This window comes from Dipodomys ordii, unplaced genomic scaffold (genome assembly GCF_000151885.1).
Source record: "Dipodomys ordii isolate 6190 unplaced genomic scaffold, Dord_2.0 Scaffold117, whole genome shotgun sequence".
In the NCBI taxonomy this organism is placed as follows: Eukaryota; Metazoa; Chordata; class Mammalia; order Rodentia; family Heteromyidae; genus Dipodomys; species Dipodomys ordii.
Window position 1 is genome coordinate 2,260,446 of NW_012267333.1, and position 13,732 is coordinate 2,274,177.

At 44.5% G+C, this 13,732-nt stretch overlaps 1 protein-coding gene across 4 annotated transcripts in view; it reads right to left on the minus strand.

Annotated features, from left to right (window-relative positions):
- Stx3 (syntaxin 3) overlaps nt 1-13,732 on the minus strand; it is a 44,585-nt gene that overhangs the window by 10,674 nt on the left and 20,179 nt on the right. For all 4 annotated transcript variants that reach the window (XR_001175572.1, XM_013029244.1, XM_013029246.1 and 1 more), the window contains exons 3-5: nt 4,896-4,995; nt 3,649-3,723; nt 1,533-1,600 (exon numbers count right to left, since the gene is read on the minus strand). Coding sequence is in view for 3 of the 4 variants with exons in the window: in XM_013029244.1 (XP_012884698.1) it covers nt 1,533-1,600; nt 3,649-3,723; nt 4,896-4,995 (243 nt within the window). In the remaining variant the exon portion in view is untranslated. The remainder of the gene's footprint in view (nt 1-1,532; nt 1,601-3,648; nt 3,724-4,895; nt 4,996-13,732) is intronic.

The following is a 13,732-nucleotide window of genomic DNA, read 5'->3' on the forward strand; positions in this document are numbered from 1 at the left end:
CCCTTTCCACGTGGAATGTCTGCCAAAGATCCTGGAGTTTACCCCAACTGATCTGCCCAATTGTCCTTGCTTATAAGTAGATAAAGTCCCTCAAGAGCCTTGGATGCCTAAGCTCAGACCTTCCTGGTTGTTATTCCTTGCTCATCTCTCCTCATCAAGCCCCAACAATTTCTCCTTCACAAATCACCAATATTATTCTTCCAAACCTACTACCACCTTGAAAATTCAGACCAAAATCACACAGAAACCTGACTGGGGACCTACCAGCCTCTTCCTTCTTCTCCACTCATAGCTTTCCAACAGCTATCATAAGATCCTCCATAACACATGGCAGCCTGAAACAAAGGACTATAGGCTACAAGATCAGAGCCAAGGGCTGGGAATGTGGCTTAGTAGTAGAGTGCTTGCCTAGCATGCATGAAGCCCTGGGTTTGATTCCTCAGTACCACATACACAGAAAAAGCTGGAAGTGTGGATGTGGCTCAAGGGGTAGAGTTCTAGCTTTGAGCAAAAGAAGCTCAGTGACAGTGCTCAGGCCCTGAGTTCAAGCCCCAGGACTGGCCAAAAAAAAGGATCAGAGTCAAATCACAGCCTGGTATTCAGTAATACTTACTGAATTTACAGCCTCTGCTCTCCAACCAGAATGTCTTTCTCCAGATAAGCTGCTCTCTGCTTGTCTGTCCCTCACTACCACCCACCAGCACCACCACCACTGCTGCCAATGTACGTCCACATGCACCCACCCGCCCACTCCCACCGCCACGTCCCTCAAAGAGGGGGAATGACCTGAGTCTGACTGTACTCCTACCAGACCAATACCCAACTTCCTCTGGCAACCAGCTAATTCTCCCTAGATCATTCAGTGCTGAGAGCGCCATGTATTTAGTTATGTCTTCTTACACTATTCTCGCTTGGGTCCTATATGAGTTTCTTGTGCCACTTGAATGTCATATTGATTGTGTGTGTGTGTGTGTGTGTGTGTGTGTGTGTGTGTGTGTGTGTGTGTGTGTGTGTGTGCTGGTCCTGGGGCTTGAACTCAGGCCTTGGGCGCTGTTCCTGAGCTTTTGCGCTCAATGCTAGCGCTCTGCCACTTGAGCCACAGCTCCACTTGTGGCCTTTTGGGTAGTTAATTGGAGATAAGTGTTTCATGAACTTTCTTGCATTGGACTGGTTTCAAATTGCAATTCTCAGATCTTAAGTCTCCTGAATAGCTATGATTATAGGCATGGGCCACTGGCTCCCAACTTGTATTGGTTGTTTAAGAAGAAGGATCATAGCTTTGCATGTTTGCTCCAAACTTGGTATCTAATAACTTTGAGTCTTTAGAGGGAAGACACCAATTTCTGCTTATACACAGGCTGTGCCCTGGGAACTAGAGGAACCTCCTTTGGGAAGGATCCTGGAAGAAAAGGGCCAAAAAAGCTGGACTCCTGCTTCAATCTCAACAATTCCCTTTTGCCAGGTCTTCAATGGATTTCCCAGGAAAGGAAATTCTAATAATCGGGCGTTTGTTAGACCAGAGACAAACTTACCTGGGATTTCCGAATCCGAAGGTCTGCTGACGACCGGACCTCATCTTCCTCAATATGCCTCTCCATGCCTAGAGTGAAAGGAGGGTTATTTGAACAACACATCTGCTTTTCCTTCCAAGACACACCGCGGTCAGTGCAGACCTCCCCGCCCATCCTTACACAGAACCCCTGGGGATGGAGTAACGGCGAGGCGGCATCTCTATAGAGGTCAGCTACTGTGAGCTGTACACAGACATGCTTCTGTCAGTCCTTCCTGTTACTAAGTCTTCCTTAGCAAAACGGTTAACGGTGTGGGTCTTGGTCACCAAGAGACACGCTGAAATCTGTGCCCTGCCACTAACTAGCTATGTGACTAAGGAACCACTTAATCTGTTTCCACTGGTTCGTTTGCAAAATGGAATAAATACCAGACAGTTGAGTATCCCTAACTTGAAATGCTTGGGATCAAAAGTATTCTGGAAAAAAAAGAAGTGTTTTGGATTTTTTAATACTTGCATGGATATAATGATCTATGTTGAGGACAGACTATACAATTCATTTTCCTATATACCTCATAACCAAAGCTTGAAGATAATTATATACTGTTTAGGGGTTTTGGTTTTGGTTTTTTGGGGGGAAGGGGGCTGGTATGGTCCTAGGGCTTGAACGGAGGGCCTGAGTACTGCCCCTGAGCTTTTATGCTCCACTTCTGGCTGTTGGTTGGTTAACTGGAGATAAGAGTCTCATGGACCTTCCTGCCCAGGCTGCCTTTGAATGGTGATCCTCAGACCTCAGCCTCCTGAGCAACTAGGATTACAGATGTGAGCTCTCAGCTCCCAGCTTTGTGCTGTATTTCTAATGCACCTATTCTTTGAGGTCTGCCACATGAGTGAAGGTGTGAATTTTCCACTTGTGGTATCATCTTGTTACTCAGAAAGTTTCAGACTTTGGAGCAGTGTCAAGTCTGGGTTTTCAGATTTGGACTAGCCAGCCCGTCAGTACCAACTTCATAATATCAATGTGAAGATTAAATAAGCACTCACCTACCACGTTTATCGCAGTGGCAGCCATGCTATCATCATCCTCCCTCCTTCCTAATGGCCCTTTATATATACTCACTAGAATACCAGGCTTTGTTTTGCTGTTTGTTTTTTTTTTTAAGTTAGTTCTGGGGCTTGAACTCTGGGCCCGGGCGCTGTCCCTGGGCTCTTCAGCTCAAGGTGAGCACTCTATCACTTGAGCCACAGCGCCACTTCCGGTTTTCTGGTGGTTCATTGGAGGTAAGAGTCTCATGGACTTTTCCTGCCTGGGCTGGCTTTGAACTGTGATCCTCAGATCCCAGCCTCCTGAGTAGCTAGGATTACAGGCATGAGCCACCAGCAACCAGCTTGCTCTGTGCCTTTTGACAGGACCATACTCCATAACCCAAGCTGGCCTCATACTGGCAATCTTCCTGCCTCAGCCTCCTGAATGCTGGAATTACAGGCATGGCATCACCGGCTAAATAGTTATTAAAACATATTCTTGGGAAGGAAGTAATAAACTGGGCTGAGTGGTACACTTTCCCCTCTGATCAATAGTATGAACTTACCAAATATTTTGGGTAATGGAACTAAATCAACCTGTGGGGTCCCCCTGGAGAAATGAATCCATGACAACAGTTTCACTGTATGTGATACAGGGGAGGAGGGCAGTAATGAGAATCTCACCTCAAGAAATACCAAGCCCAGCAAAACATCCACAGACTGAATTATAAACCCTGCATCTACATACCTTTCTAATGGACACAGGTACTGGGGAAACAGAACCAGTAAGAGAAAAGAATAAGAACTCAGCCTAAAGTACCAAGTCAGTAGCTGAAAACACACATTAACTCCCATCCCTTTACTTCATGTTTAAATTCTTTCAACTGTAGTCAGGATCCACAAGGAAGAAAATTTCTAAGACTACAGTAGATCATTCCAGGGCCAGTACCCATGCAAAGAGTAAAAATGTGTGAACACGGGTGTGTGTGTGTGTGTGTGTTGCCATTGATGGTGAACACGAGTGTGTGTGTGTGTGTGTGTGTGTGTGTGTGTGTGTGCTGCCATTGCTGGTGAAGAGCCCTGGCTCCTCGATCCCTTTGCTCCCTTCTTACTCTTTAATTTGTTCCGGACATTGTTGGCCCTTTTCTTGATCTCTCCTGTGAGCTGCTCAAGGTCATCCTTGGTTTCTGAGTAAACAAAGGAAGTAGAATCGGTTAGAAAACAGTTACAATAATAATAACAACAACAATAATAGTAATAATAAACCTTTCTCAGGCACCCACAACCCATGAAGCATTTATCCCTACAATCTGTCATCACAGTCTGAGAGATAGCTTATTTGTAAAAGGCGTATACAGACGGGGAGTGTTGCTCAGTGACTACAAATCATATGTTTAGTGGCTCAGTGGTAGGGCGCTTGCCTTGTATGCATGAGGCCCTGGGTTCGATTCCTCAGCACCACATAAGCAAAAAGAAAAAAAAAAGCCGGAAGTGGCGCTGTGGCTCAAGTGGTAGAGCGCTAGCCTTGAGCTGAAGAACTGAGGGACAGCGCCCAGGCCCCAGGACCTGACCCAAAAAAAAAACACCAAACAAACAAATCATATGTTTAGTAAGTGAAATCTTGGGCTCCAACCCCCATAGCTGACATAAAATGACAGGAAACCAGGCTTATCCTTCTTCTTAAGGAACAGAAAGTCCAGCCCTAAATTGTACTCTCAAAATGTGGAACTGCTGTTAGGGGAAGCAAAGTTTGCCTCATGGCAGTCACAAAATGAGAGTTTATGGGGGTGGGAAGGTGGCTCAGCGGTAGAGTCCATGCCTTGCAAGCATGAGGCCCTGGGTTCGATTCCTCAGCACCACATAAACAGAAAAAGCCAGAGGTGGCGCTGTGGCTCCAGTGGTAGAGCGCTAGCCTTGAGCTGAAGAACTGAGGGACAGTGCCCAGGCCCAGAGTTCAAAAAAAAAAAAAAAAAAATGTGAGTTTAGGGACAGGAGAGATTCCTTTTAACTTAAACCTCATAGAGGGAAGGGAAATGAACTTACGTTTAGGAAGATCGGAAGAGGGGGCTGAGAAACACATTTCAGGGAGGAAAAATAGTCCAAAGACATAGAGGTGGGTCAGAGAATGGAGTACGTGTTGGGTAAGCATTTCGAGTGGGAGTATGAAGGGAAGAGCCGAGAGTGGCCGGGCAGTGGGGGCTTGGAGCTGGAAGAGGAGGCAGGGAGGTTGTGTGATGTGAATACAGCAGGAGGTAATGTGTGTGATTCCCTGCTACTCACAGAAAGAAGGAAAATAAAGACTGGCTCAGCCCCAAGAGAAAGGGTCAGTGTGGGGTGACTCAACTCAGTAAACACTCACTTGGCTCGGGAATTGGTGCAGAGAGAATGATACTGTAGAGTTTCTTCGCTTCTTCCACATGCTCTGAGATCTTGTCGATGTTGAGCCGAGTTTCCTCAATCTATTATCAGAAAGACAAGAACCATCACCATCAAAGATGAAGAAGAACATGTACAGGGCAGAGATGGATGATTAGAAGAGGTCCCGGGTGAACGCCATCTACCCTCTCCATTTCTGGGAGAAAGTAATGGTTGCAAAGGTGTCATCTACCCACCAAGTGCCCTCTTCACAGGTCAGAAAAATTAATCTTAACAGACTCGTCATGTAAAAAGCCATACTCAAACATATACAGGGTCATCTGCATATATGCCAATTACTGTATACGGTATATGCAGGTAAACTTACAGTTTAACAAAACGAATACCAGGAAGTCGGAATACATGTTAAAGAGGAAGGAGTCACGAGAAAGGAGGAAAATGAATGGAAGAGGAAGCATGAGAAAAAACAGTCATAATATTCATGGACAGATATGAGAATGGAACATGATAACTTGGGGCGATGGGTGGGGTTGGGAAAGGTGAGAGAGAACAGTGGAAGGGTGATATTGATCGAGATGGTCACTGATGATCAAGACAGACTGATAAATTGACAGGCTGAATTGGAATCCCTCTGCACAACTAATGAAGAATAAAGTGAAGTAAAATAAAAGCCACGTGCTTTTCTCTCTACCTTAAGTGGCAGGATTCAGATCAGAATCAGGAATATCGGGAAAACCCATGAAAAGTAAATGAGAAGGAAGGCAGATTCTTTAGCTTCGTAAAGTAAGAACTGCATCTACCTGTCTTTGGGAGTGCAAGGGGAGGTACAGAAATGGAGGGGCAAAGGGTGAACAAATGCAGCAATGGTACTTACTGGACACTCTGTTGAAGAATAAACCACGTGTGGGTGGGGAGAGGAGGAGAAAACTGGCAGAGTGCCAAGGCAAAGAGTGACATCGTCCAAAAAGAAACGTACTCAATACCTGCCTGCCATAAATTGTAAACCCTCTGTACATCACCTTTATAATAACAATTAAAAAAGAATAATGAAAAAAAGGGAGAACTGAAGAGAGTGAAGAAGGAAGGAAGGAATTGGAGGGGCAAAGAACAGTGTGAAAAACAGAATATGAAAAAGGAAAAGAGAGAAGACAGAGGAATAGGGAGCCAATACACGGTCGTCGGTGAGGAGACAGCCAAGCTGTCTTGGACCCACTGCTGTGGTGCACACACAGTCTCTACCAAGCTGACTCCTGCAAATGGTCAGAAGGTAGGGCCAGCAGCCATTTCTGCACATTTGTTGCTTGAGGTGGGTGTTTCCAGCAGCCTTTCATTCCTGGACAGAACTCTATCACAAGACACCACTGGTGCACGAACACTAAAATTTCAGGTCCCTTTAAAAAAAAAATTGCAAGGAGGGGAAGTATTGGGGTTTAACCTCAGGGCTATGGCCCTGGCCCCTCAGGTCTCTTTCCAAATGCACAGGTGAGCCAGCACCACAGTGTTTGCTACAGTGTACAGGGGCAACCCATGCAGAAGGGACCTCAACACTCCAATCCATCACCTCACCCCAGAATGAAGGGGCACCTTCCCACTGCAACTAACCAATGGAAACCTTGTAAAATGTCACACAGCAGGCTCTTCCCACTGAAGATGAAACAAAAACACAACTCAGTGTGAAAGAATCTCCCAGGGCCCTTTTCTTCAAGTAAATGGTCCACTTCTTTTTTAAAACCTAATGAAGGGCTGGGAAGGTGGCTCAGTGGTAAAGCGCTTGCCTTGCATGCCTGAGGCCCTGGGTTCGATTCCTCAGCACCACATAAGCAGAAAAAAAAAAGCCGGAAGTGGCGCTGTGGCTCAAGTGGTAGAGCGCTAGCCTTGAGCTGAAGAGCTGAGGAACAGCGCCCAGGCCCAGAGTTCAGGCCCCACAACCGGACCCAAAAAAAAAAAAAAAAAAAACCTAATGAAAAAATGGTAAGCTGGGCGCCAGTGTCTCACACCTGTAATCCTAGCTACTTAGGAGGCTAAGATTTGAGGATCAAGGTTCAAAGCCAGCTCAGACAGAAAACTCTGTGAAACTCTTATCTCCAGTTAACCAGCAAAAAGCCAGAAGTGGCACCATGGTTCAAGGGGTAGAATGCTAGCTTTGAGCAAAGAAAACTCAGGGACAGTACCCAGGACCTGAGTTCAAGCCTTAGTACTAGACATAGCTAGATAGATAGATAGCTAGATAGATAGATAGCTAGATAGTAGATAGATAGATAGATAGATAGATAGATAGATAGATAGACAGACAGACAGACTTGATGGCAGCTCTCCAAATTGGACAGAAAATAGGTTTAATAAAAAGCTCTCTAACCATGAAATCAATTATCCCTACCCTGCCATAAATATATTGGCTTAGTGCCATACTCTGACTATACAGTCACTTGCTTCAAAATGTAGAATAAAATTTCAATGTAATTACATCATCAGAGTATAAATAAACATACAAGTAGACACTCAAATACTTGTGAAGCACTTTAAGCTGGCAAAATACCCTACAAGATATTTAAATGAGAAAGCTGAAGTTTTCAGAAGTCATAGGTCCCATAGCCAGCGGTAGAGAGAGCGCTCAAACACTGCACTCAGACTCCAGCGGGTATGCTTTATCCCCGCGATCTGAGACTTGTCTATTTCTCCATACTGTTTTCTCTTTTAACAGTCTTGAGCCTACTCAACAATTTAAAAAAAATGGGTGGCCTGTGTTGCCACACTTGAACTCTAGACTACCTCCCCAGATTACCACGTGTCCCTACCTTCCCCTTTCTCTCTCACACCAACTCCTACAGTTCAAAAAGCAGCACTGAGTCCACCATGTTCCCACTCCATGCTTTTAATGGAATTGATGTTGGAAAAAAAAAAAAGATTGGATCTTTCTAGAATAAAATATACTAACCAATTTAAAATGAGCAACTTTTGACAACCCAAGAGGTCTTAGATACTACATGGTCAATGGATTTTTGTTGCCTTAGAAAAATAAATCTCTTCTAGAAGATTCACTGGAGAACTGGATAGTGTCCCGGCCTAAACATTGATCATCCTGGTCCCTCCTCCCTGCCTCCCCCTCCCGCACCCGGAGAAGTAGTTGAACAAGGCCTCCTCCGGCATCTGGTGGCCTTCCTGACCAGGAGTCCTGGGAGGGGATCAGTAACAAGTGTCTTGCTTCAGTTTCCTGATGTTTTACTCTCCCATTCAAATAAACTTTGCCTCTGCTCCACTTCTCCTGTGTTGTAATTCTTTAAGACTTCCGCAATATCACTATCTCCATGCAAGGCCCGCTACAGAACACGCCATCGTCTCTCCCAAGTTCATGTGCACTCAGCTCACATCAGGCCAATGTGCATGTCCTTTCTGAGAAATTGGTTCAGTTGCATTTCACAGAGTTCATGGCCTCATGTTTTTGTCCTTGGACCACATTTCCCTAAATGAGCACTAAAGAAACAGTGCTGAAGAAACAATCCCCATGCTAAATCTGCAGCTAATGCATCCCAACTTCTTATTGTTACATGCTGATATAGTGTGTGTGTGTGTGTGTGTGTGTGTGTTGTGTGTGTGTGTGTGTGTGTGTGTGTGTGTGTGTGCCTGGGATTTGAACTCTGGGCCTAGGCACTAAAAGTGTACATGCACACACCAGTACTAGGACTTTAAGTTAGAGCCTGAGCCTTTGTGCACTTTACCACTTGAGCAACAGCTCCACTTCCAGCTTGGTGGTAGTTAATCAAAAATAAGAGTGTAAAAGTCTCATGGACTTTCCTTCCTGGGCTGGCTTCAAACTGCAATCCTCACAGCTCAGCCTCCCAAGTAGCTAGATTAGGTTCTCAGGCGTGAACCACCAGTGCCTGGATATATGTTGACTTTTAAAATGTATGTTCACTGATCTGTCAGCAATATGGGACTTCAGATAATATAGGATTTTAAAAAAAATATGAAACAGACCTGTTTTAGGCTTAATACAACTGCTGAGTAAATGCTAGATTATAACAATGATAAATACTTCCTATTTCTGTATGCTAGATAGTACTCTACATATTCCCAAGCGTGTCTCATGTGACTCAAGACCGCAACTCTAATGGTCACAAGATATTCTTCTGTCATCAGAAAGCAATCAAGGAAATCTAAGGACAGCAGGTCCTTCATGGTGAGTGTTGGCAATCATGACTACCATAGTACATTCACTGCTATCACCTAGCTAAAAGAAGGAAATTCTTTTGAAGTCATAGATGGCCTCTTCCTTCTGGGACATAATTCACCAGTATAGTCAAATTAGACAACAGAAAGCAAGACTCCTTTGGAGAACTGTTAAGTTGTGGTGGACTAAGGCGGAAAGGTTAAGCGACAAGCTTTGGTTCTTATTCTTCTTAAGAATTAACCTCTAACCGAGAGCTGGTGGCTTGCACCTATAATCCTAGCTACTCAGAAGGCCAAGATCTGAGGATCTAAGTTGGAAGCCAGCTGGGACAGGAAAAGCCCGAGAGACTCTTATCTCCAATTAACCACAAAAAGCTAGAAATAAAGCTGTGGTTCAAGTGGTAGAGCATTAGCCTTGAGCAAGAGAACACAGGAGCAATGCCCAGGCCAGCACACGCACACGTACACACACGCACGCGCACACACACACACACACACACACACACACAAATTAACTTCTGCTTCCTCTAATCTCCTATGTACTTTAATTGCATTTTTGCATTAATTGTACATTAATTGCATTTTTATTTACTGAGAACTTACTGTGAATCACCCTTCCAAAGTGACAAAAGTAATGCGGTTTGTACAGGCGAATAAATAAATTCTCCTTTTCATAATTCATACACCTTTGCTTTTCCCCCAAAATGACACAACCCAAAACAGTCTTCACATCAGAGCTGCTCAGTCATGTCCGCTTTACTTCCTTTGCTTCAAAAAAACAAAGCAGCACTTCCAAGAAGGAAGGCTTCAGTTAGTCAAGCAACAGATGCCCAAACTCGCTACCCGGTTTTAACAAGACTAAGTCTAGTGTTTCAACTTTTTAATGAACTACACTGACTCAGAACTATACTGACCAGCAAAAGCAAGTTTTCTTAGGCAATAATCTCAAATCAACTGTGTGTATTTGAGCTGTGCATCCCTCAACTTTTATTCAGGAAGACAAAAGCCAATCAGTTACTTTAGCCAAAGCAATATAATACAAGGACACATTTCCACAAGGAAGGAGGAGCCAAGAAGCCAAGCAAAGAAGGACCAAACAAGCACCCTGAAAATGAGCAACAACAGACAGGGTCAACAGAGCCTAAAGCCAGGGTTTTCTGCTGATAGCCAGGCCACGGTGGACTTGACCTACAGAACTGGGACAACACAGGCAATATCTATCGAATGAAAGAAACATCCACTGAGGAGACATGTCAAGATAGGAGAATCTTCTGCTACTGACTCCTGCCTAGTCTGTTCAGACTCCTCTTAGACAAACATGATACACATCCATCTTCTAAATAGTAAGTCTATATTTCTCACAATGCTGCAGGCTGGGAAATCTATTAAATTTAGGCTTCAGCATATAAATTCAGGGAACAACCCCACAAATATTCACTCCAGAGCATTATTCTTGGTCAGACATACTAAAAGTTAGTTTGCAAGAGAACCTGTAAATGTAATTTTCTAATGAAGATCAAAAAGACAATGAGATGCCCTCTCAAAATCAATCAGTTAATTAATTTGGGATATTGGGGGAAAAGAAAACCTTACACATTTTTGACGGGAAGGTAAACTAGGTTCAGAGTCTATGGAAGACAATATGGAAGTTCTCAAAGAGTTAAAAGTGGAACTGCCAAATGACCATACCATACTGGAAGACAATGAAGTCAGCATACAATAGCAATGCCTGCATATCTGTGGTTATTGTGGTAATATGCACAATTGCCAAGATATAGAATCAGCCTAGGTATCTGCCAACAGATGGATGGATAATTGTGTGTGTTGTTATACACACACACAATGGAGAGAATAGGGTATCAGAAGAGCATTAGGGAGGGCGATTCAAACAAAGCATGATAAATGCAAGCATGGAAATATGATAGAAACTCATTAATCTGTGTAATAAGGATGGTTTATAGATTATAGTTCCCTGCAATACAGAACAGGGGCTGGGATTAATTGAGAGCAAATATAGGCAAACGACTGCCAGGAGTCCCTATCTTCCCTATTGGGACAGCCTGGCAATGCAGGATCTACCAGCTTGCCTTGCCTAGTATGACCCCGTCATCCAAATACCCTTCTTAAAGGGTTAAGAAGTCTTTAACCTGCTAGATTTGACTTCATGCCTAAACTTCCAAGTAATATTCACGTTGAGGTTCTCTGGTCTGACAAAAATCAAGCCCACACAGCCAATCTCTGTGCTACCCTGTCCTACCCCACCCGCCCAGGCCTCACAGAACTTTGCCTGTGCACACCATTCCTGACCCAGATCTCCTCAGTGCTGGAACTGTGGCTCTCCCATTTTAAATACTTCAGATCCGATATTGTGTCAAGCCTAAGGTATCACTCAGTAGATTTCTCTGAAGGAATATACAAATACAAGTCACTTCAAGTGATAAGCATTGTTCATATACCAGACAAATAGTTTTCAAATTTTTTAATTTCATCTATTATGGACTGGATGTGCCCCACCCACAACCAAATTTCCTATGTTGGCAACTAACAGTTAATGTGGTGCTATTTGCAGGTGGAAGCAATTAGGTTATGAAGGTGGAGCCCTAATGAATGGGATTAGTAGCCTTATATGAAGGACCAAAGAGCTAGCTTGGCTCTCTTTCTACTATGCTCGGACATAAAACATTGGTCATCTGCAATAGAGAATAAGACCTCTCCATTGGGCCCAACCATGCTGAAGCCTTGAATTCAATTTCAGACTCCAGAATTACAGAAAGTAAGTCTCTGTTACTTATAAGCCAACCTAGTCTATGCTGCTGTATGACAGCCAGAAGAGCAAAAGGGAGGAAGAGGAGGGAGGAAAAAAAGGAGGGAGAGAAGAAGGAAGGGAGGGAAGGAGGGAGGACGAGCATTTTCCTAGATGTGTTCATTCATCCTTGTTATAAGAAAGTCCATGTCACCCAGTGGCTCACGCCTGTAATCCTAGCTACTCAGGAGGCTGAGATCTGAGGATCACGGTTCAAAGCCAGCCTGGGCAGGAAAGTCCATGAGACTCGTATCTGCTCTTGGCTAAGTGCTTGCTTTCCCGGGGCCCCTGCACACTAGGGATGGTCACAGCCACGGGATCCAGCGGCAGCCAGGGACGAGTCATATTCCCTCCCTGATAAAATGACATGGGGGCTATTCTAGCATCTCCCATTTTCACAACAATTATACCAAATGGAACTGTAACTCTGCAGTGGTCTAAAAACATGTGCAAACTCTTTACTATTCCTCCCAATGAGACGTGGGTTCTAGGTGCTTCTCTCTTAGGACTACCTTGGTAGAAATTTTACACAGTAGCTGGAACATTCGCCCTGCATCCCTGAGTTCTGGTGTAATAATAAGATCTCAGTGGACCATGCTGTTAAGAACCTCAAGCTATCAATAAAGGCCAAGAATAGGTCCAGACATTAGAACACAGTACTCTAACATTCTAGCCTCTGGCTATTCAACTCTTTCCAGCAAAGGTCTTAGAGAACAGAGATAGACTAACTCAACTCTGCCTTATCCAAATTCCTCATTTCCAGGTTGCTTTACACCCCCTAAACGTTGAGGTGATTTGTCAGAATTGGTCATCAGAACAGGCTACCTCAATCCTAAGGGGAGAGACCAGAGCCATCACAGAGGCTGGCCTTGGAGCCCCATTACCTCTAACACCCTGCACCAACCCCCAACTCCACACTCCCTGTGCGAAATAATCACCTATCCTCATCAACACACTGTACTGTCCATCAGGGTCCCAGAGTCAGCAGAACTCTCAGCACCTGCCGGTCTTCCTCTTGGGGCTCTGCATGTCTTCACACACTGCCATAGTCAGCTTCTCTAAAATACTCTCTGAACCCATCATTTCCTTGTTTAAATCCTCAGAGATTCTCCCCCATGCTCCACAGTGGCTCATCACTGTAGAAGGCAGCAATACCATCTAGAAGAACTTCTTGTTGCTGCTGCCTTCCTGTTTCCTTCATTAGAATTTTTTCTATTACTGTTTTAGAGTTGAGTATGGAACATGAGGAGGGTTTACTGGAAAATTTCCATTTATGTAAAAACAGTGCCCTTTAGACAAATTCAGTCCCTCCAGCCCATTCCCATTGCTCTCCTCCCTCCTTTTACAAACAACATTTGGTGGGGCTCATTACGCTGTGTTCATATATACATATTGTAGAGCACATGGGCAGCAAAGATGGCGCTGAGAGGGGGTTGAGTGGGCAGAGCCCAATTTACTGTAGAGCACATGGGCAGCCAAGATGGCGCTGGGAGAGAGTAGAGTGGGCAGAGCCCAATTGACCTTCCGATCAGTGCCTAACCAGCCCCTGAAAGCTCAGGTGCATGATACGGTGTGATCTTGACAGTGATTGGTTCCTCTTCCTCCCTTGCCATGCCACCCACCCTTTTTGTCTTTAAAAAGGGCTGCTCTCTGTTAATAAAGGAGTTTTCTACCTGCTGGATTTGGCTCCCCGCTGTGTCTGATTGTCTCTCAGGCTGAAGGAGGCTGGGGAATGCGCCGCACTTACCTTGTCTTTGCACTTACCTTGTCTTTCGTATGCAAACATTTACATGTTTGTCTGTGTCTGTGTGTGTGTGTGTGTGTGTGTGTGTGTGAAATGTCCTTTGATA